Source organism: Scophthalmus maximus, chromosome 15 (assembly GCF_022379125.1).
Source record: "Scophthalmus maximus strain ysfricsl-2021 chromosome 15, ASM2237912v1, whole genome shotgun sequence".
Lineage (NCBI taxonomy): Eukaryota > Metazoa > Chordata > Actinopteri > Pleuronectiformes > Scophthalmidae > Scophthalmus > Scophthalmus maximus.
Genome location: NC_061529.1, coordinates 13,533,591 through 13,555,305, shown reverse-complemented (window position 1 = coordinate 13,555,305; position 21,715 = coordinate 13,533,591). Strand labels below are relative to the sequence as shown.

The window sequence follows — 21,715 nt, the reverse complement described above, 5'->3', positions numbered from 1 at the left end:
TTGCTTTATTGAGAAAAGGCTATTTCAAAGTTGTTCCCTCACTGTGTTGTGTCTTGCGATTTAGAAATCACAGTAGTCCATATTGCAAGTCTTGACTTTTTAAATGTATTTTTCCGTGCATCACAAACGGAACCATAACTCCATTCCTACGGGGTAATCTGATTTCAGCTATATCCTCTGAAAAATATACAGAGCTCTTCTTTCCTGTCATTAGATTAGCATGAAGGAATGTTTTGTTTCCACTGTGTCCATTTTACCTCTCCAATATTGTGATCTCTACGTGTGAGGGATTGTCGATCACTAAAATTACTCCCTCTACTTATCTGTGTCTCCAGAGCTGCTGCTGAACTGGGTTTCACCCCTCAGCCCAATGCAACGGCTCAGATCCCCTTGTCGGGGGCCAGTATATGAGACTCGACCTGCACACTGGGACTTGTCACACTAATCTCTTTAAATGTTGTTATGGTAACCCGACTTGCCTCGCAGATATCCACAGTTGATTGCTTCATCTTGCACCTGAGAATGAAAACATTACTACGGCTGTGTAATTTTCACATTAGCCCTCAGCAAGAATAGTTCTTGCTAAACCGGCCCCCGCATGACATAATGGGGGAAGCAGTGTAGCTATTAGCATTAGAGACAGAGATGGGGCTAATGAGAAGCCAGAGCCTTGGAGGTCCATCTCCTCGCAGTCCTTCTGAAATGTAAAAAATCCAATCCCTCCTCTGCTGTCTACACCTCCATCACTCCCCGTTGCCAGCCAGCTGCAATCACACATGAACAGCTTGGCAGAGGACTTGATTCTTTAACCTTGTCAATCCAAACATGGAGCTCAGAGAGCCTGGTCTCACTGCAGGGAGCTCAGAGACACACACAAATGACTTCAGCCTCAGTTCCAGCAGGGGTGGGCTTAATAGACGAATCCTGGGCCAATTTGAGGGGCCTAATGGAGCGAGGGCCAGATGTCAGGGACCAGAGACCTTGAACGTTACAGACTACACTGTATGGGATTTAGACTGCTCTCACTGCTGCCTGGGTTTTTGTTCTGCTTGTCGAGTTATTCAACTAGTTTCTCTCACCATGGATATTAAAAATTTCAAAATATGGTAGGGCCACACCATTCACACTGTGTGGAATTGCTCCCCATGCTCCTGCCTTGATTTAGACCCCTTTTTGGGAAATTATCTAGTTTCATCTCCATACTGATGATTCGGAAAAGGACAGGCTTGTGAAAAGAAGTGCTGAAGTCATCCTCATAAGTCCAAACTGTTCTTTTTTGCTCACAGTTACGAATTTGAATCCTGAATCAGTCACTTTGCATGATTTAAAAAATAATAAGAATCGTTATATGTGCTGTATTAGACAAAGAAGCTCAGATAATGATATGTTCTGCCTTTTTTCCTGAGAGCTGTGAATAGTTTGTGCATCAAAATAAATTCCACATGTGGCCAGCTATATGGATTCCACAGAGTCTGACTAATAATTCATATCTCACTTACCAGACTACTGAGACACGGAACTATCTAACCATCTGCTTTTTCGCTGCCAGACAGTAATGTTTGCATCTCTGGAGATATGATGCCACCGTTAATCACCGTGTCTTGATTCATGGTTTATTACGTAGTTTAGCATACCGTATTATTTAAATGTGAATCTATCATAAAGGACTTAAATTTGAGCTTTCCACGCCTGCTACTCCCATCTACCGCCAAAGAGTCATCGCGAGCTTGTCACGACACAGACCAGATGCGGCAGATCAGCTATTCTGGGATTGTTTTTCCAGCCTGCCGGTTTGCTAGCGCTTGAAAAGTACACTCTCACCTAAAATAGCCCCCGAGTCTGGAGGAGGTGCACTGTATGTGGCCATACTGTTGCCATATTCAACCCTGGCCTGACCCTAAAGAAGGGAGACCAGTAGGCTTCTATATTTCATTCAGACCCAAAAGGAGGAAATATTATCATTATTAGTATTATTTTTTTGATACTGTGTGTCAGGCTTGAATAAATAGAATATTGAGTGACAGACAGAGAAAAAATATTAGGCTGGAATTGTTGGTAATATATTGTCTTTGTATAAGACTTGTACATATGACTTTGTATATGGGACTACAAGCAAAAAAACAACAAACAGACAGTTTTTATAAAAGATACTCTGGGTTAGAATATTATAGGATTAAAATATATAGACGGGTTTTTTGCATTTTCCCATTAGGTACAGAATTAAATTAAATTTCGGAGGGAGTGAAGCGGTCCCAGATGTGGTTGGAATACTTCACAGCTCGGACAGTTTGTTTAGTGCAGGCAAGATTATTTGTCCTCAATTACAGGCTCTTTCTTCTCACATCAATCATGCAGCTGAACTCGTGTTGAGCGTTGGTCTATTAAACTCTTCACACAGAGGACTCATGTAGATGACGGAGTCATAGCTGCCAGGCGAAATCAGTAAATGTTAATTTTTGGGAGGGTTAAATGAATTTTTGAGTTTTTACACAATTTATAAAAAAAGAATGTTTTCTTACTTTACTCTGTCCAAAGTACATAAAATACACAATATTTTAAAAAACATATACATGTTTTTAAAACTTTAGATTTTTTTAACCCCTGCATTGTTGAACAGTGTGTGACATTTCATGTTTTTTTTAAAGAGCCATTGTAGCAGACAGTGGAACACTGTCCTATCTTAAATCTGTGTGACTGCACAGGTCTTTCTCCTGCTTATCTCAAAAAACCGTTGCCCGTACAGAAAAGTCCGACAAATCGCTGACACACCCTGGTTAGACATTGAACGTCACGTCTTAAATACCTAACAACCCAGCAGTTGTGTCAAAGTCCGGTTTACTCTGCGACCTTGGCTCTGCATGAAATCCTCCTTGACACGGCCCGTCTAATTTAGGCTCATGTGTCTCCGCACTTTGAAATAATATTATGCCGCTTGTAGTGTCGGGATAGTCCAAGGCTATAATTTCTGGAGGAACTGTTGGGTATTAGTGACAGACAAGGCTTATTGCCTCAACAGTTGCTTCTGACGGTTAAGAAGCCAAATAAATGTCAGTCCACCGGGGCGTGTAAACAATCTCACACAAGCGCCTAAAATGTTGACACCAGCACTTCCACAATCCACAAAACCATCAATCTTGCAATATGAAAGATATTTTTCCTTACTTCACCAAAATACAAAACAGTTAAAAAAAAAAAAAATCTATGCAAAAAAAATGGTTTCTCAATGTGTTGTTGTCATATCATATACAAGAAACAGGGGCAATGATATCCAGTTCAAAATAGGACATGCCGAAACAGATATACGGTGCAGATGTACCCACAAACATTGCTGTTTCTGTTAGGACATAGATAGATTTCTAAATCTATTGCTAGGAGCGGGACAATTGTGGGTTTTGCAGCGTGACCCGTTGGGCACCTAGGAATTTGACTGGCTCTGGTTTTTGCCCCACAGCCTTTCCTGGGAACCCTCATACCAAGGCACAGACTGTCCAGACTCTCTTCTTTCCAGACCGGAGTCAAATGGACCTAGTTTGTTTGCACAAATCTCAGCTTGACCACGTATACATTCGCTTCTCTTACGTTGTGTGTCAGTGTGTGTGAGACGTAGGCGCGTCTATTTCTCGTGTCAGGGGTCTGTTTGGTCAGAAGGTAGTGTTTAAACCCTCATCAGGAATTGTGCCGCAGTAATGGATGTCTCTGGTCCTCCTCCCTCTGCACCCCCTGCATATGTGGAAGTATCACATTACCCTTTACCACTTTCCTTCTCGTGCGCCACTCACCAGAGCGTCGGACTCTGATTTGCAGCTAAGAAAACAGCTCGCTCCACCTTTTTATTTTATTTTTTTTCATCTTCTGAGGTCTTGGACCTGTGGCCTGGCTTGGTCTGCAGCCCAAACCTGCCACCACTGGCTGGCCTTTATTGGAAGCAGAGCTAAATGTTTGTTTTCACTGCATTGTAGATGGGGGGTACCTTGGTCTACCTTGGAGTGGGGCCTCTGGGATGCGTGCGGAGGAGAAATTGCGCTCTGCACACAATAGAATGGCAAGCACGCCAAGAGCCAAGACATCACAGCTCGAGGACCTTGGATTCTAGCCGCAGCTTTTCTTTGCTTAAACACAACACTCTTAAGTCTTAACAGCCGTTTTCAGCGCAGTGCCTTGTGGTGTAGGGGATTACACGAGCAAAGGAGGGAAGTAAAAGAAGGTGAACATGTCCAACTTGGAGTTGGACATTTCCATCAGACCGGGTTCAATTATTAACTCAAACATTGTCTCAAACGCCGCAAGGGGCGAATCTAAGGAGAACATTAACTTTGTGTAGTTGACTTTTTTTGTTTAACCTTTTCAAACTGGTTTTGCTTACCTTTTAACAAACGCTGTTGACCACATTGTCCTAACAACATAATATCTGGTTCATGAAAGGTGTTCATGGCATGATCTGATTCACAAATAAACAAGTTTTATTATAATGCTGAATTAAGACAGAATTCTTTATCCTTACCATCAGTGTTTCCAGTGTATTAGTATATGTCCATTATAACATAGGTGCTGTCAGTTCTCAGATGTCTCCAGGTTTATTTGAACAATAACATCTCTTTAGGATATTGAATTGTCCTCACAAGTGTGTCCCTGAGAATGAGTTGGATCTCTTCCCTATATGCCACGGATCTATTTAAGTACGCATTGTGACTATGTTGTCTAATGGTGCATTTTGTCCATAACCTGCAAAACGTCGTCTAGGATTGACGGGCCCAAGTCAAGGCTGAATGAAAAGCCACTGTCCTCGTCCTTTTGTTTTCCAGCAGTTTTGTCACACATTTCTGTGGAGTCTCCGTCCTTGTCTGAACTCACACTACCCCGTCCAGGGCCGTGAGTTTGACTGTAAGCAACATTATTCCCTCTTTTCTCCTCCTTTTCTATCTCTCCTTGGACTTTGTCACTGTCCAGCAGCGGCATCGAGCTGCATTTCTTTCTCTTCTGGGAGGCGTTGTGCTTGTGGCCAACAGACCAGTCTGGGCTCTCTGAACCGTCGGCCTCTTCCAGGTTCAGACGTGGGGGCTTGGGTGGTGGCGAGCAGGCCATGAAGAGGTTCTGTTCGCTCTGGGAGCTTTGTAAAAGCAGGCCGTGGCCCATCTTTAGGAAAGACAGGTCCCCAAAGCTGTCTGTGTGGGCATCGTTGCCGATATGTGTGATGTGGCGGAAATCAGCCAGCGGTAGGCTGATCATGTTGACTGACAGCACCTCCCGGCGCTTTGTGTTCCTGCCGGGCCAACGACCAGAGGGTTGCTTTCTGTACAACGATGTTCTAAGTGGCATTTTGGGAGATCTGGTTGAGAGAGACTTAAATGTTTTCACTTGTCCTTTATATGAATATATCCTTAAAAAAATCTTTGTATCCTTTTGTATCTCGTCCTTTGTTCATCAAATGAATCCTTGGGAAGCTGTGAAGCTTAAAAGCTTAATGCCATCTGGGAAAAAAAACAAAAGGGAGAAATTATAATTTAACAAATGCAACAACAAATGGAAGTAGTACACTGTCTTATTTTTTCTGTGAAGGTCATTAATGTAACACTAGGTTATGAATACGTTTTTTAAATTCTGCTCTTCCTCTCAGCGTGCTCGAATCTGGAGCAGGTCTGTGCTTGTCACGTAATTTGGCAGCAGATGCAAGCATTGACTGTATCATTATGATGTGAATCGGCAGCCATTGTTTACAGATTGTACTTGCTCCACTTGATTTTGGTTTAATGGAAGTTCAGCATTATTTGGCAGCAGAGGATGTTCCAACAATGCTTTGAAGCTTTTGTGTCTAAATATTTACTTTTCACTGTTTTTCCCATAAATGCAGGTGTGGTCTTGCTCCATATCCTGCAAAGGAAGTCAATTAACCAGCTTAAGGTTTCCAGCAACAAAAAATTCAGATTCACAAATGGTAATTGTTGTCCCGCATGTGAGTGCATTCTGTCTCTTCGTGTTTAGTTTTGGGAGGTTGAGATTTTACCGTTATTTCTGTCAGAAATCACGATGATAACTTTACTTATGAACACATGTTTATGATTTTCTGAGGAGTACAAATGGCTGGGACGCAGTCAGTCTGCTTTGCTGTGGTGTGAGAGTTACAGTATGCCGTGACTCGATGTGGAAGTAAAAGATTCTTATTCGATAAATAACATCACGCAATAGCCATTATCTTTTAAAAGACATAATTCATCCATTTTGTCATGTAGTTTGGGGGGATTTTATATTGTTTAAATTTCACTTCCACCAACAAAACTTGAAAGGAAACGATGAGAAAATGAGAGACAAACTTCATCAAAAAAAGAGCCCTTTTTTTTTTTGCATTTCGTGACCTGTAATCATTTTATTGAGTAAAACAGAACTCGGTTCATCAGTACTGGCATGTCGATTAGATAATCTGCTCTGTGTCTGTGATTTTTATGGTCTCTCGAACAGCTTTGCCCACATTAGGTCTGTGTTCGTGACTTGAATCATGCACTCTGTAAATTTGTAAGTCACTACAGCAAACAGGTTTTGTTGGCTTGTAAAGGTTTTATCGGCACTTTAGTAGCAGCGGGAGATTGGAGAGCGTGGACACAACAGCATTCCTTTTCAAACATGTCAGTTTGGCCAAGGAGGGGTCTTACGGTTTGAGCCATGAGTATCCTTCCCAGGAAACACTCCGTGGCCAAGTGAAAATTAAAGAAGTCCATTAAAATAGATTGGCCAAGAAACACTTTTTAGATGATCTTGCTCAACACTGCCACTAATGATCCATCTTTTAGACAGATGAGCCCGATGAAGACTTAAGTCACGAGTTGAAAGCAGTTTTCTGTTCATGCAGCTGTTTGTTTAGTAGGATAAATAACATAAGAAAAGACGACGACGGGGAAGTCATTTCTTACCTGTCCTGTTGAGGAAATACAGGGCATTTGAATCCCACTCATGCACACACGTTTCTTTCAGGAAACTAGGCTGCGTCGTCCTGCACACCCTGACAAACGTGTCCTGAACATGATGGGACTTGTTCAGCTGTTACAGAGAAGCTCTCGTCGTACAGCCTTGAGACGGAGAAACAAAATTGGTTAAAATTACCTTTTACTTAGTGACACCACCAAGTCAACTTCCACTGTAAATTGTCACACTTAATATGCACCAACGTAAGAGGTTGTTTCTTACCTTTGCTCACACTGCTGCCTGGGTGGCTGGTTTTCAGTCATTGGACATTTGAGCCTTTTTTTCCCCGTAGCTAATCCCTCCCGCTGTAAACTCCTGCTTGCATTGCAGAACCCTCCAGGTGTGTTACTGGCGAAAGTCTTCTTTGCCTAAGAGATAAGGCAGGTGAGGTCAGAGCAAAAGAGTGTTAAGGTGGGGTCAGTTCTTTCTTGTCAAGGTTTTTCCTAGTTCAACTTTTCTGTCATCCCACTTTGCCAGTTGTCCGATGATGTCATCCTTGTCGCATTGCGAGTTGTCCGTTTTTAGTCATACGCGATATTGTAATTCCTACCGGTTGGTTGGCTGCACCCATCAACCTGTGGGTAGTACAGGAGCTGCCGATTTAATTGCCGTGATTATGAGAGAAACGGAAATGTGTGAGAAACTAAGGCGTGTGACTCATTTTCTCAAGAGCTGAACGGCGCGTCAGTGCGCTTACAACAAGTTGTGTTCGTGCCTGTGTGTGTAGAATTTGTACACACAAAAAAAAGGAAGTCATAGTCAGTGAGCAAACAGGACAGTCACCCAGAGCGAGGAGGTTAACTGATCTAATCTCCATGTCATTGTCCCTCTGCTCCGCTGCTTTCCTGGTTTCCTGCCTGCTGTTGGCTTCTCTAAAGCCTCTGAGTCCACCTCACTCCATAGGCCCTTCTGCCTCACTGGAGGCCTATAGCTTCTCTATGTAACCAAAGCACAAGATCCCACACACGCAGACATGTATGGACAGGAGCGCCGCGTTGCACAAGCGACATGACTTGTTGCATTTCCAATTCTCATGCCTCCAGCATGTTGTCTTTGCCTTTGGAATGCCATAGTAATAAAGTGATGGAAATAGTTTCACAACAGTAAACTTTTTATTTTCCAGCACTATGGAATTTGTTTGTGTTAAAAGCATTTTGTTGTGCTTTGCCTTTTAACTATTTTCCTCTTCTGCAACTCTTGTGTATGTAAAGAGAGTGTATTCAAATCACCAACATGCTGTCACGCTCTGATTTTCTCCCCCAGTCTCAGAATGAATGAATGTTCAAGGGACACGGCCGGGAATTCCTTTGTCCAGAGTCCCAAATCAAGCCTCCCCTTTCGGTAACTATCTGTAAGATTTAAAACACAGGGTGTGAAGGAAATGGACAAATCATGTCTTTCACTATTCCTCCAGTCCTTTTAAATCGATCCAATAAACACCAGGCACGCCGTCTGATCCTCTCTTGTCCTCCCGCCCTGCACTCTTGTGCCAAAACAGTCTGCAAGACCAGACACAATTACTCACGCAAATGAAATTATCATAACATTTACCCAAGACTGAAAGAGAACATTTTTGAACATCGCTCTTCGGAGGAAAATTCCACCTACAACCCCAAAACGTCTTTCATGCAAGGAGACGATCGTATAGTGTGATCTGCGGTCTTTGGGAATGACCTCGCAAGACCTGCCGTCTGACAAAGGCTGGGCTCGCTCTCGTAGTTGTGTTGTCATGCTATGTAGCGTCTGAGCTGATGCATTTAGCCCTCGCTGGATTTCTGTATAAGCCTCTTTTCTAAGGCCTGACCATAGCGGGCAGTGTGGTTTGATGCAGCTATGCTGGGCCTGAAATCTGGGATGCTGCATGTTTTTGTTATTGCAGGATAAAAAGTGTTTCCAGATATTGCTTTGACTGGCGCTAGAAGCCCAAACTGAGGCTTTAGTGGATATTCTTCTGGCCCTTTGTTGTGTGTTCTCCAGCTTCCGCTCCACCGAGGCCCCTTAGACAGCCAGCATTTAGACTAGATTTACACTGTCTCACTCCTTTATATGAAAAACATTGTTCGGTGACGACAAACATAGGACATACTGTACTCAGCAAATTCAGCTTTGAATGGGCCAGAGAATGGATAGCACGAGACTCGGGCCGTCCACCACTACTCTATCTGTCTCTAAAACAGTTTCTAGTAGCCACCCTTTGTAATGTCCTTTCATCCATTCTGCCGAGAACATCCGAGTTAGTAATTTGTTGTCATCCTAACAGTTGACGTGACCGTTCGTTTCACAAGTTATGACTCAGCGATGAGCTTTTTGAAGATGCTCCAACTGAAACTTGGCAGTCTGGCTGTTCAGAGGAGCCGCACACACTCAGCAGCATGACTGGCACATGACAGAGATCTGACACCAGCCGAAGTCCAGGTGTGAGGCTGTCGAGTTACCAAGTGTGGACTCACAGACACGACAACAGTCACAGCAGCTTCTACTCTGCACAAAAAGGTCACATTGAGTCACAGCACAGTACGGAGGAGAACAGGCTGGATGATTAATGGCTTTCAGTTGTTTATTGTTAACCATTTGTAGTCAAAGAATCTGTTCAACTATCAGACATATAGTATGAGGTTTCTGAGGAATTCATTGTGGTGCGGGTGTAAAATACTGTGTTTAAATCGGGTTTCCCCTTCTCCTGTCCTTCTCAACAGTCAAATAAAGGCAAAAATCTACGTCCAGAAAATATGATGTACAAAATCATGTACTTGTTTTGACATCTTTGTTGCCCCCTTAGCTGTTTTCATATATGACCTCCAGAAAATGGAAAATTGGGTCCGGACATTTTCCGGAGTTTTCCTTTTCACAAACGCAGAAGGAGATCGTCTGAGTGCGACGCGGAACATTTCCAGAACATTCTGTGGCATCTGGGAAGAGCATGCAGGAGGCAGGACATTACGATAATTCTGCTGTCATCAACACGCCCACCCGCTCACTGGGGAATTTCTTTTTATATGTCAACATGCATTCTCACATGGGCTCATTCAAATTTTACCAGGGGGCTGGAAGGGACAGTGTCCGGAGGAACAATCACATACTGCCCAATGGGCTACTTGCCCACCATTTCTGGGTTCTACGTAGTACTGCTCAACTGTGTCCGGTCCAAAAATGTGGGAAACAGCAGCGCTCTCAGTACTTCTTCATCTGTTCTGAAAATGTCCCGTTTTGGCCATTTTCCTGCGCACACTCGTGACAAAACTCTGAATGAAGTAGTGAGTAAACACATTTACGATAAACAGACCGGAAACGGACGAGCAGCATTATTTTAAAACTGAGGTACGTCAAGAAGCCTAGTGCTTGTAGTCAATTGGAAAAGTTCAGGGAAATGTCCGGACCTCATTGCATGTCTGAAACAACTTATGTTGCAGGACTGAGTGGTCAAACTGGAAAACTGGGCACGATCTGCTGCGTCGCCTGGGGATGTGTTATTATTGAATCATGAGTGTATAATGTAGTTTAATTTGACGACTGCAAATGTGAGGCAAACAATATGCAGCAGTTTACAATCCACTAGCTGTTTATTCCGCACATTCAATGCTGTAGATAAGTAGCCTTGTTAATGTGGGAACACATATGTATATACTCAGACATTTTGAAGCCTGAGTTCTTTTTGACAACTCCAAGGTTCACACCACATTCTTACCAGTCCCGTGGCCCCTTTTGTTTAATGGGAAATCTTTTGCAATCAAGGGGCTATTCCTAGGAGACTCGGGAGTGAAAGACATAATTTTGCTTTTACAACAATGTATTATTGGATATTAAAGAACTCCCACACCTCCCCGTTCTAGGATCCCCGAGCTCATCCGTCAAAAGGAGAAATGCCAGGGCACCAGGTTCAGGTCTTTGCTGCCATTTCTCTTTTCACTGTTTATTTCCTTTACTTGAAACCTTTCCAAAGGCACTCCATCGCTGTCCAATAGGCTTCTTTTCCGTCCAATACCGTGACCACGTACAACCTTATGTATACACTTCCATACATAGACACACATCCCCTACACTTTACCTTTGAATTTTACTGGCGGAATCTGCAGTCTACACACAGCTACTATTGTCTGTACACAGTCGTCTTTCAGGTTTTATTTTGTTGCAATGGTTTAGAAATCACCTTTGCATTTTCAGCTCATGTTTTTTTTGTCACTGCTTTATAGATTTTTTGATTTATTCAGTTTGTGAAAAATGGGGGAATATACATTCTATTATCTGTATTGCAGCTGGATTTGTGATCTATATTTTTAAAATCAATGTATTTTTTTTTTTTTTTCACAAACGATAAACATCTTTCCCTGTGTAGTTTCAAGGATAATTAACTTCTGCAGCCTGTGTATAAAATAATTGACCCGTATAATTGTGGTCGTCACAATCTGTGATTCTGTCCACATATTCACCAAGACTACGTCTGCAGACTGTTTGCTTTCAAATAAAAGTCTTGTCAAGGAGTTCCATTCGGAAACCAGATGTTTGCAGGACACGTGCTTGTAAAAGGTAAAATACAGGAAGTAGATTTGCGCCTAAATCTCTACTCAGTGTTTGTTCTTCACTAACAAAAATAGTGTAATAGTCCAGAGCTTTGGGGTTAGGCAAAGTAATCGTGACCTTCGTATGATCCCAGTTAAGAACTTTGAATGAGCTGCAGAGAAGTGGTAGACGGGAGTTTTGCTTTATTTCTTTTGTGGTGGCAATGAAGTGGTTGTTTCCAATGGTCATCAGGAGAAGGAAAGGCATTCATCCCCACAAAAAAAATACATAATCTATAAAAAAAATATCGATTAAAAAATGTATACCAGGGAGCACGGTAGCTGTACAGTGCACATGCTCACACAAATCTCACACAAACGCACAAGCAGAAAAGGTGTAAAATGCAGCTGATCAGGCGAGTTGTGCTGAGAGAACATAGTGGCCACCGGCGCTGCGAGATGCCTCCTGCTGTGTGTTGGAATGAGTCCGAGCGAGCGCACGCGTGTGTGTCTGAGTGTGTGTTGGTGACTGACTCACAGCACTTCTGGTATTCATGATGTCATTACTGGCCTGGGGTCAGACTGGGATGTTCTGTTTAGGGGCCTCGCCATGTGCTGATGTCACATTACTAATCCGGAGTTTGTGTATGTGTGCGTGCCTGTGTTTTTTACTACTATCCTATCTCTGCGGTGGCCTTGCAGTCTCCTATTGGCTTTGTACGTGGGCCCATTGTTTTGATTTTGCGGTTTCCTACTTAGTCTGGGCCCCAGTTTTACTGCAACACACACGCACGCACACTTGCATACATAATGTGTTAAGTTCCAGAGTGATGCATTGGTTAACCATGTACATTGTAAGTTATCACCCAGGGCAAGGAAACATCGCTCATCCTGAGAAAAAAACATGCCCTACATTACCCATAAAGCACCTGTTAATGCTCAGAATTCCGCTCCATCCCTGGCAAGTCCAGCCGTATCCACGCCGGGGAGAGGAGAGGTCAGAGTAATTATGGGTGTTCAGGTGCACTTCACCATAGTGACCAATAGAGGGCAGGGCAGAGTTGAGATATTGCATATGCTGGAGAGGTACTGTAGGGGCATCTCCACCAGCTTGGTTGTATACTCGCTTGTGTTTTGTTTAATGTGTAGATGCGAGAATCGAGTGTATTTACCTAATGACGTTCGCGTGATATTTCATAGTTATGTGTCAGACGAGGGCTTGAGCTCACATTACTGGAATGATAATAGCAGCTTTCCTCAATCCAGGGGTGGAGGGAGGGAGGGAGGGAGGGAGGGAGAAAGTCGGGGGGTAACTTCCCCTCACCGACCCTCTCCTCTTTTCCTCCTCCATACTTACCCTCTTTCTCTCAGCACATGGGCGCATGGAGTCCCCGTGATGTTTTCCAGATGCCTTAGCTCAGCCAGTACACTGACAAAAGCCTACCTCTCCTCTTCAAATTGCTCCCTCTCTCTCCCGCCGTCCTTCATGCACACACTCACTTGGTCTCTCCTGCAGCTCACTGTCTTATTAAAGAGACACTTCCTTGGCCCAGTAGACTTCCTGGATATAATCCTATAAAACAGTGGCTTACTCTGTGGACACACTGGCCCCTCTACCCCTTTAAAATGGCACAATGGTCTCTGTGAGTGTGTTTTAAATGTGTGTAAGTATCCTTACATTAGCATTATTTCGCTTGAATATGTTTTAGAGCGTCTACTCACTTTGTAGTGTCCTGGTTGTGTATCTCGGCCTGTGTGTGGCATGTGTGAGCGCACAGATTGTGGCTTGTGTTTGTGTGTGTACGATGTTCCACCCTGCTTGATTAGCCATTAGCCAGTGGCTTCCCTCTGCGTGTCCCCCCACAGTAAGAGAATCTCTCGCTATCCTCATGCAAGCCCAAACCCCTCTAAGAAATCACACACGCACACAGACACACATGCACACACAAACACAGTGAGAATCCAAGCGAACTGCCAGGCCTAATCCCAGCCCTCATTTTGGGGGTTGAATGACCTCAGGCAGTGGAATTACCTTGTCACAGTTACTCCACAGGCTGCTGTCTCATGCACGTTCACCCTGTCGCCATGCTGATGTAAAATGAGACGCGAACATCGGCCCGAATTGCGCCCGCAGGCCCTGGTCGTGAAAACAAACAGACACGAGACAGTGGTGTCATTTGCTCCGTGTCGCTGTTATGATGATATGAAAATACAGAGATGTTTACTGTTTCTACGTCTCGCTGCCTGTGCAATAGCTTATTGGACAGTTTCCTTGAAGGGCCACTCTGTCGTCCACTGACTTCAGCTTTATCTCATCTTGGGTTCGGAGACTACAATTATATAATGGAAAGGCTTCCTGCATTACTGAAGTGTATGATCCAGCAGAGTTGAGAGCTTGACCATTACCAGGAAAATCTTTGCCTCTGCTGCTGCGGAGATTTCTCTCGTGAGTCTCCCATAAAGTTCTGAAAGTGTTCCGAAAAAGTCTTACACCACTCAAAATGTGTGTTTTTATGAATAATTTGTACAAGATTGATTTTTTTAATATTTTTTTTCTCAATTAATTGATTTTTCGTTTAGTCCATAAAGTGCCGTTCTCATTACTTCCCGTCCCCAAAACCCAAGCTGATGTCTTCAAATCGGTTTGTTTGGTCTGATAAAAACCCAAATATTTTTGCTTTAAAATTACCCAAACGATTAATCAATTATCAAAACAGTTGCTGAAGATTTGCTGTGGCTCAGTTTATCTTCTAACTAATCGTTTCAGCTTTATTCTAATGGAGGACTAAACTAAAACAAGACAGGCAAGTAGACTGGAGATTATCCTATTTGTTTTCTCAATATTTTTTTTAAATCTTTCGGAATCTTGGGCTCAAATATTTATGTTATTGCTTAATTTTGTCTCAGACATAACACCGCTTGGGGATTAAGATTGTATGTGTTTCAAACCATGTGCCGGTTTTTGGTTTAACATGTACCATGTTATAATAACCTCTCGGTGTTTACTTGTTTGTCTCCTCTGCAGGGCGCCCTGACGAACGAGCGCGACTACGAGAGTGTGGTGATGATGAAGATGAGGCAGGCTGCCGAGCGACAGAGACTCATAGAACAAATGCAAAGAGAAGACGAGGACGAGTCGTAGCACAGAAGAACTCCCCTTGGTACCAGCCCTCAACTATCAAATCAAAACCTGTTTCAGGCTTTTGTTTCATAAAGCTGCTCCGTGTGTTTTGTTCTCATTTTTTTTGTATGTAATATACACTGTGGCAAAATAAATATTTTTAATTGCGAAAAAAGAAACATTAATTTTTAAAACTGTGGCTTTGAATCAGAGATCATCCATTGATCAGCGCAGAACTGGCACAAACTCGGCAGATGGCTGCGCTGCTGGGGACGTTCAGTACATTGTCATGTTGCATGGAGGCTGCAGACAGGAAGTCAAGGTAATGTCATTGTGCACACAATATAATTTATATCTAACTGAAAGTCAACTTCATATAAGACAGCTTTATTTGTAAATCACGAGTATGAACATTGGTCCATATTTGATCCTTGGATCAAAAATATTAGCATGCAATTAACTCCTTATAACAATCTAAAAACTGGGAGAAGGTGAAACTGATTCAGTCAGTGAGCTGCCATATATAGCTGACTATCTTACTAGAGTATATTTCTCCCCTCAAAAGTTCTCTCTTGAAATTAACACTCATTACTTTTTGTCCACAATACAACAGACAGACAGACAGGGAACAAAATGCTCAGCAGTTTACTTTACTTACCAACTTGGCATTCTATTTTATAGATAATCCAGCCACTTGGCTTTCAGTATGCACAAACACTAATGGTCTGTTATATTGGCTTTTTCCAAAATAACAAGAGGCACCAACTGAATTGTTCCAGGCCAACATACAACATATAAACTAGAACATATTCCACTGATATAAGAACAACAATCACACTTGATAATCAAAGATGTTTGAAATCGATCATCCATGAGATCACACTTCATGGTATATATTGGTTCTACCTGTATTATATTTGTTGTTGTTTTGTTGATACACGTTCCATCACTGCACAGTATTTTTTGCATGCCAAATTCAAAGTTCAGACTATGCACTGTAGTTTATTTAGTATATGTAGTGTTTTTTGTTGACAAGGATTTCCTTTTACATTGTACTGTATTTTTTTGTGTGTAGTTAGTTGGTAAAGATAAACATAATTTCCTCTAAATTTATTAGATAATATCTATCACTTTTATTAGTTTTTTTGACAGTTGGGGGGCGGGGGTTATCATTTGTAGTCAGAAAATATGAATTTAAATCACAAATCATTAGGGATCTCAAAAGTGGCCCATCATATCGCATAACGTGGTGACCTCTAATGCCGTATTGCAGATTAGAATACATTTGTCTGTATGTGGTCCGAGTATTTAGTCTTTGTTCACTGTTCACTGTGCTGTAAAAGAGCCACAGGAGATTGGCTCTGCAACACCACGCAGCGTCAAAGGGGTATAATGATGCAATTTACATCTGTCAGCCATCGTCTGGTTAGCTGCGACAACTCATTGCCTCATTATTGTAGCCAACCATTGTGGGATTTAGAAATCATTTCTGTTGTCTGCATATTCATTTAATAATTGTAAAAATGTGTTGTAGCAATCCAAACTGCAGAATCATCTCCTCCTCTATATTAACTCAGTAATCAGACTGTGATCGGAGCACTAGGTTTGGATTTATGGGAATACTCGTGGTCCCATGTGATGAGCAGTGAACATACTCTGGAGGCGAGGCAGATCTGGTGGTTTGGGTGATCGTTCCCTGGGCTTTGTACACAGTGCATTGAAATCTCTTCACCAGACTAAGAGGCCTTTGGACTGCACAGTTTAATGGCTGCACAATGTTTGTAGTATTTGTATGTAATTGCCAAGATGCCCTATGCAACTCATGCACCTAATAACATTGGTGTTCTGCCGTGCAGAGGTAGTCCTGATCCAGTGGCCGAAGCTCTTAGCAGACAACCATCACCACGACTCGCTCCAGGCAAGAAATCACCAGCTGAGAAAACGTACAAATAGCTCCTTTAAGTAATACGTTAAAAAAAACAATACTTGAATAGTTTGAACAATATACCTTTTCACTTTCTTGCTGAGAGTTAGATGATGTTGAGATTATTTAAGCCTAGATTATAGACTGGGGAAACAAACGTAAACAATCCACCTTCCAGCATCTTTAAAACTCATCAATTAGCACATTTTATCAAGTCTGTTGAAGACGATTAAAAACCAAACTGTATAAATGACCAGTTGCGGTTTGACAGCAGGTCGGATGTTGAACTATTTCTTGGCAGCTTTCTGGAGTTTGCCCGTCAACCAGCTGAGACTCTGGAAAATCACTGCCCCTATGCGAACCAAGGACTGGTCTGGCACAAACCCCCTCCTCCGTACGACTGCATCTGGCTCCAGCGTAGAAATTTAAATGGACGGACATTAAAGTAGTATTGACCTGCTCTTCGAAATCTCAGTAATAGCAAATTGATTTCTTTCTACGCAAAAGCAAGAACTACTGATTTAATAACCAACTGAAAAGCTTTGATATAAGGAGCCCTCGAATCCTTTCTGAATTACGTCTACCTTGTGATAACTCTACTCAAAGCAATGCAAAAGGGAAATCTCTCACAGAATTTTTCCTGCATCGCATTGCAGGTGTAAACAAATTTAAGATTCATCAGCAGTGGGTTGAGGCATTTCAGTGTTCCTTCTTTAACCGAAGAACATGCCACCTGCCTCAAAACTGTCAACGAATTGACTCTTTGACTCTGTTTCTGTTTTAAGCAGTATCACAACAAGCTTATGTAACCGATACCTAGAAGGTGGTCCTTATTGCTTGTTTCTGCTTTTGGAAGTGACACTACCGCTCTGTGACCCACATTGTGTCAGACGTTACAGTGCCAGATTGTTGTGGTTACCCTAGATTTTATAACAAGGTCCTCTGCCTGTGGAACATCTATTAATCGAAAGTCTTATTTCCCCCCGTCCCTTGGGGGGAACTATGGCGTAATGGTGTGTCTGTGTTCTTTGGGCTTGTGTGGCTGCGCTTTCCCTTGTCATTGTGTTATTTAGGAGACTCATGGCAGCTTTGCAACATCCAATCCAGCCATCCATCTCCCTACCACCCCTTCTCTGCCTCGCTGTGGCTCTGTTACACAATGTCCAGCTGCGGAGTGGTGTGGTGGGAGACATCTGCTCCTCTGCTCTTGCAAAATCCCCTCATCACATGGATTGGTTTATGTGTAGCCTTTTTCATATCCCGGCAATGTGAAGAAAAAAAACAAACTGTCCAAATGACAACAGAGGAAATACAATTACAGGAAACACATTCACCACCAACCCTGAGCCCACAGTGGCTTGTGCTGCATGTGAACCAGGATGGGAGGATGAGGCCGTTGGATGCTCCGTCCTATCAACGACTACAGTGGAGCCGTTGCATCTTTACAGTATCCTCTTCCTCCCAGTTTTTCCGTGGATTTCTGCAATGTCAGTGTAATCAAAAGGCGTCTGGAATCCCCGCGGTCACAGAAGTGGGAAGCACCACTACCTTTTGATCTTTAGTGCCGAGGTGGAAGCTAAGTCATGTGTGAGGCAGCAGATCTGGTCAAATTTTTGGCTGTGAGCTTGCTGGCAGAGTTTCTGGTTTTGCGGGTTAGTGATCCGGGGCTGGCCCCAGACGTGCTGGCAGACCTGCGGCTGTAACTAAAACCACCCACCACAGGTTTTTAATTTTTTGCTCTCACAGGCAAACTCCTGCACTCTGTGCCTGCAGTGCTAATGCCTCATGTTTGTGCGTCCCTGTCAGGTGCCGCAGAGCTGCAAGAGCTCTTGATAAGAGCATTTTGAATATTGTTTACATGTTGTTTAGTGGCTGTTTGATGACTTATCAGAAGACTATATACATCTCGTCTGTGTTTAATCTTACAAGGATTGCAAATTGTTTCATTACAAAGTACACAGGCAATCCATACCATTGCATCATTTAATCAAAAACATATGGTCCACTTACAAAAACATCCTTGAACAGTTATGTAAGTACAATGTTGTTGAGTGTTTTATTTATATAAGAGAAAGAGAAAACTGGGCGAGGGCTCATCCATATCATGAATTTACAGCCGTGCCTTCAATAAAATTCTGGCAATTAAAAAACTGGCCCCTCCCTCCCTAAACTTAAATTCCGTCATTGGTTGTAAACAGCAAACAATATGGGCAAAGAGTCTTATAAAATCTCTGGAATGTAGTGCGGCATTCCCCTGACGTGTCGCCTGTCCGAGATAATCTGAAACCTTATGTCTAGGATAATCTCAATTTAAGAGCTTTATTCTCATTTGACAAAAGCCTGAATATGTGGCTGTGGAAAAAAAACAATGAAGCCGGCGATGTGTTTCAACTCGATTCATCCAAATGCTTATAGATCGTGTTTTGACACAACACTCGCTCCACGATCAATTACTCCGCCTCCTTGTGGAGGCACCACACCAGCGTCTGTCCCACCCCGGTCATCGTCACTATGCGGAAGCCGATCTTCTCCAGCTTGTCCAACACCAGGCGTGGCGGGTCGTCCACATGGTACTCGGAGCTAAATGAGCATAAACAAAAGAGTAATTCCATTTCCACAGATGTGGGATTTCTCTGCCTCTCAGTAAACTCTGAGAGCAGAATGCTGTTAATTGTTCTGTTGCTCGTTCACTTCCTCCCACACCTTGGTTCATTTCCCAGCAACATTTGAATCAGATTGCCAATGACAACACTTACCCGATCTGTGTTCTATCAGCCTGAATGTTTTATGCTAAACCTGCAGAGCAGCAGCTTTCCTCCACCACATTGTGGTTCTCCATGTGACCTGACCTCAGCTGTCATCAATATGTACACGTTAACTGCCAAAATGAGAGAAACGCCTGCGTTAAGTGCCTAAATATGGAAATGGAGCTTCGGTGTGAGCACATTTACAGGACACCTGGGGGACGATTCTCTCTGTGTGGACGTCCACATTTGAAAAGTTCTATTACTGTTTACAATTTCCTGGTTGCAGGATGGTGGAGGGGATGCTTCCCAACAACTGATCAAAGAAGGATTTGGGAAATTTGTCATCTTTGTTAGTCTTTTGTGCTGCTTTTCTGACCTACAATAAAATATTGATATAAATCTCAATAGTTGTACTTTAAATTGTTGCCCATATTTGACTACAGCTACCTGCCAGCTTTGCTTAATGCACACCCACTACAATAACTGACCGCCCCCCATTTTCAATACTCACAAATTGTTTCCCAGCATGGTTGTTTTCCTGGCTCCCAGGTACCCCATGACTACTGGATCTGAGTATTCATCCCCCACGTTTGTTGGACCGTTCTCCTGAAAGACAGCAATTATCAAACACATCAGAGTCAGCTGATTGTTTATTCTAGATATCAGGAAATTACTTGCTTTGTTGACAAAATAACATCTGTCGCTAGGCCTGTCACGATAATTATGTTATCGACTTCAACATACGATACATGAATATGAACTCAATAATGTTTATTGACCTCAATAATAGTTGTTGTGTCTTCATGCTTGCTTGTTGACATAACATCTGTTCTCGTCGTAATCAATTACTTTATTGGTCTATAAAATGTAGGGCTTTTCATTTTTTTTTTTATTAATCTGTCTATTATTTTCTTGATTAATGGATTAGTTGTTTGGTCCATAAAAATATCATAAAATGGTGAAAAATGTCGATCGTGTTTCCCAAAACCCCAAGATGATTGTTTTGTTTTGTCCACACACCAAAGACTTTTTTCATTAAAACAACTTGAACCGATTAATCGATTATCAACATAGTTGCCGATTATTTTGTTAATCGATTACTAATCGATTACTAATCGATTAACTGTTGCAGCTCTAATAAAATGTCAGAAAATTTGGATTTCTTAGTATTTTTCTAAAAGGCACCATGTCTTCGAATTGTTACTTTTGTCTGGGGCCTAAACGCAAAGTCTAAACTTTGGATAACATTTCTCTCAACAGTAGCACAAACAGTGTAGGGATTGCAAGCGCAGCGACCAAGCTCACGTGATTCAGTATCAAAAAATGGTCTGAAAATGACGATAATATTGTTTATGGCAATCATTTCTGGGACGATACATCGTGCAACACAAAGTAGTCATCGTGACAGGCCTATCTGTTGCCTGTTATTTGTGCGGACCGACTGTAGCCTGCACCTGCAGCTCTTAATGCGGATCATAATGTCTAATAGGTGGACGGACTAAAAATAGATGATCCAAATAATCAGAGGCTGTAGAATGAGGTTGCTCCAGTCGTGCAGACAACTACACGAACAAGAGGCCGACAATTGGTGCAACATATGTTTTTAATTTAGGGCCCCGTGACACGCACGCGCACACGCACACATGTTGCAATCTGCAATAGGCGACACACTTATTGATGATCAGTATGAGCTCGAGCCTCCTCCCGATATAAAAAGCGTGACACGAGTCGTATACAGATGCGGGGTACGCACCAGTCGGGTCTGCGTGCTGATGAGCATGTAGGGCATCCCGTCCCCCCTGGCGTTGGACCGCCTTGTTGTTGTCTCGGGAACGAGCGACGAGTTTCCTTTTCTCCGCGACGGACGCGACAATCTCCTCTCGAACCTGCGCGTCCGCTGCGGACGGTCTCTCGGCGGAATGCGGAAACACCCACCGCGACGGACCAATCACAGCGCTGCTCGCTCGCTCGCTCTCCCTCCGCCGCCTGGCACGACCGCGGTCAGCAGCTTGTGGACGAGGGGGGGTGTTGAAGCTCATCCAGGTTCATGAACTAAACCTTCTCAGTTCTCAGAAGTTGTGACAAGGATTTCATATTTTAATACATCTGCAAAAAAAAAAAATGATATAGGCATAGGTGTATCACATTGATCCAACACCGTCTGGACCCCTGATTTCCTTCCCAGACATTTAATAATTTCCTCCTCGGTGGAGTAATAATAATTTTGGGATCAGTCTTACGACAGAGGGAAATGAAAGACACAGACCAAAGGCCAACAACAATGGCAGGGACTCTGATAAAAATCAGCAATATGAAAATAATGTCCCACTGATGCCATAAGAGCCCGACGGCCTTCCAGTTCGACTTTTTGCATGTCATGCAGATCTCATTCACAAATACAGTTCTGAACACACAATCCTCGCTTAAGTGGTTTTCCACAAATAAAATGGTTCCATTTTTCTAAAAATGTTGC

General features: G+C 42.8%; 3 protein-coding genes across 5 annotated transcripts in view; 1 reads left to right on the top strand and 2 right to left on the bottom strand.

The window, feature by feature from the left end:
* Positions 1 to 18,309, top strand: part of dnajc17 (DnaJ (Hsp40) homolog, subfamily C, member 17) — a 34,429-nt gene extending 16,120 nt beyond the window's left edge. The window contains exons 11-12 of one of the 3 annotated variants that reach the window (XM_035610380.2): positions 14,476 to 14,611; positions 14,783 to 18,309. In XM_035610380.2, the coding sequence (XP_035466273.1) occupies positions 14,476 to 14,592 (117 nt within the window). In that variant the 3' untranslated portion in view covers positions 14,593 to 14,611; positions 14,783 to 18,309. Of the gene's footprint in view, positions 1 to 335; positions 1,769 to 14,475; positions 14,758 to 14,782 lie in introns of those variants that run through there. The other 2 variants (XM_035610379.2, XM_035610381.2) reach the window with 2 other exon arrangements.
* LOC118286168 (cdc42 effector protein 3) lies at positions 4,438 to 7,569 on the bottom strand. The gene is made up of 4 exons (XM_035610383.2): positions 7,424 to 7,569; positions 7,177 to 7,322; positions 6,903 to 7,058; positions 4,438 to 5,468 (listed from the first exon to the last, which is right to left on the bottom strand). The coding sequence occupies exon 4, from the start codon at positions 5,314 to 5,316 to the stop codon at positions 4,699 to 4,701; it is 618 nt and encodes a 205-aa protein (XP_035466276.1). The 5' UTR covers positions 5,317 to 5,468; positions 6,903 to 7,058; positions 7,177 to 7,322; positions 7,424 to 7,569; the 3' UTR covers positions 4,438 to 4,698.
* A 155-nt stretch (positions 18,310 to 18,464) lies between the features above and the next one.
* Positions 18,465 to 21,174, bottom strand: gchfr (GTP cyclohydrolase I feedback regulator). Its single transcript, XM_035610386.2, has 3 exons — positions 20,996 to 21,174; positions 19,754 to 19,848; positions 18,465 to 19,075 (listed from the first exon to the last, which is right to left on the bottom strand). Exons 1-3 carry the CDS (start codon positions 21,029 to 21,031, stop codon positions 18,946 to 18,948), a joined length of 261 nt encoding a protein of 86 aa, XP_035466279.1. The 5' UTR covers positions 21,032 to 21,174; the 3' UTR covers positions 18,465 to 18,945.
* Between the last annotated feature and the right edge of the window lie 541 nt (positions 21,175 to 21,715).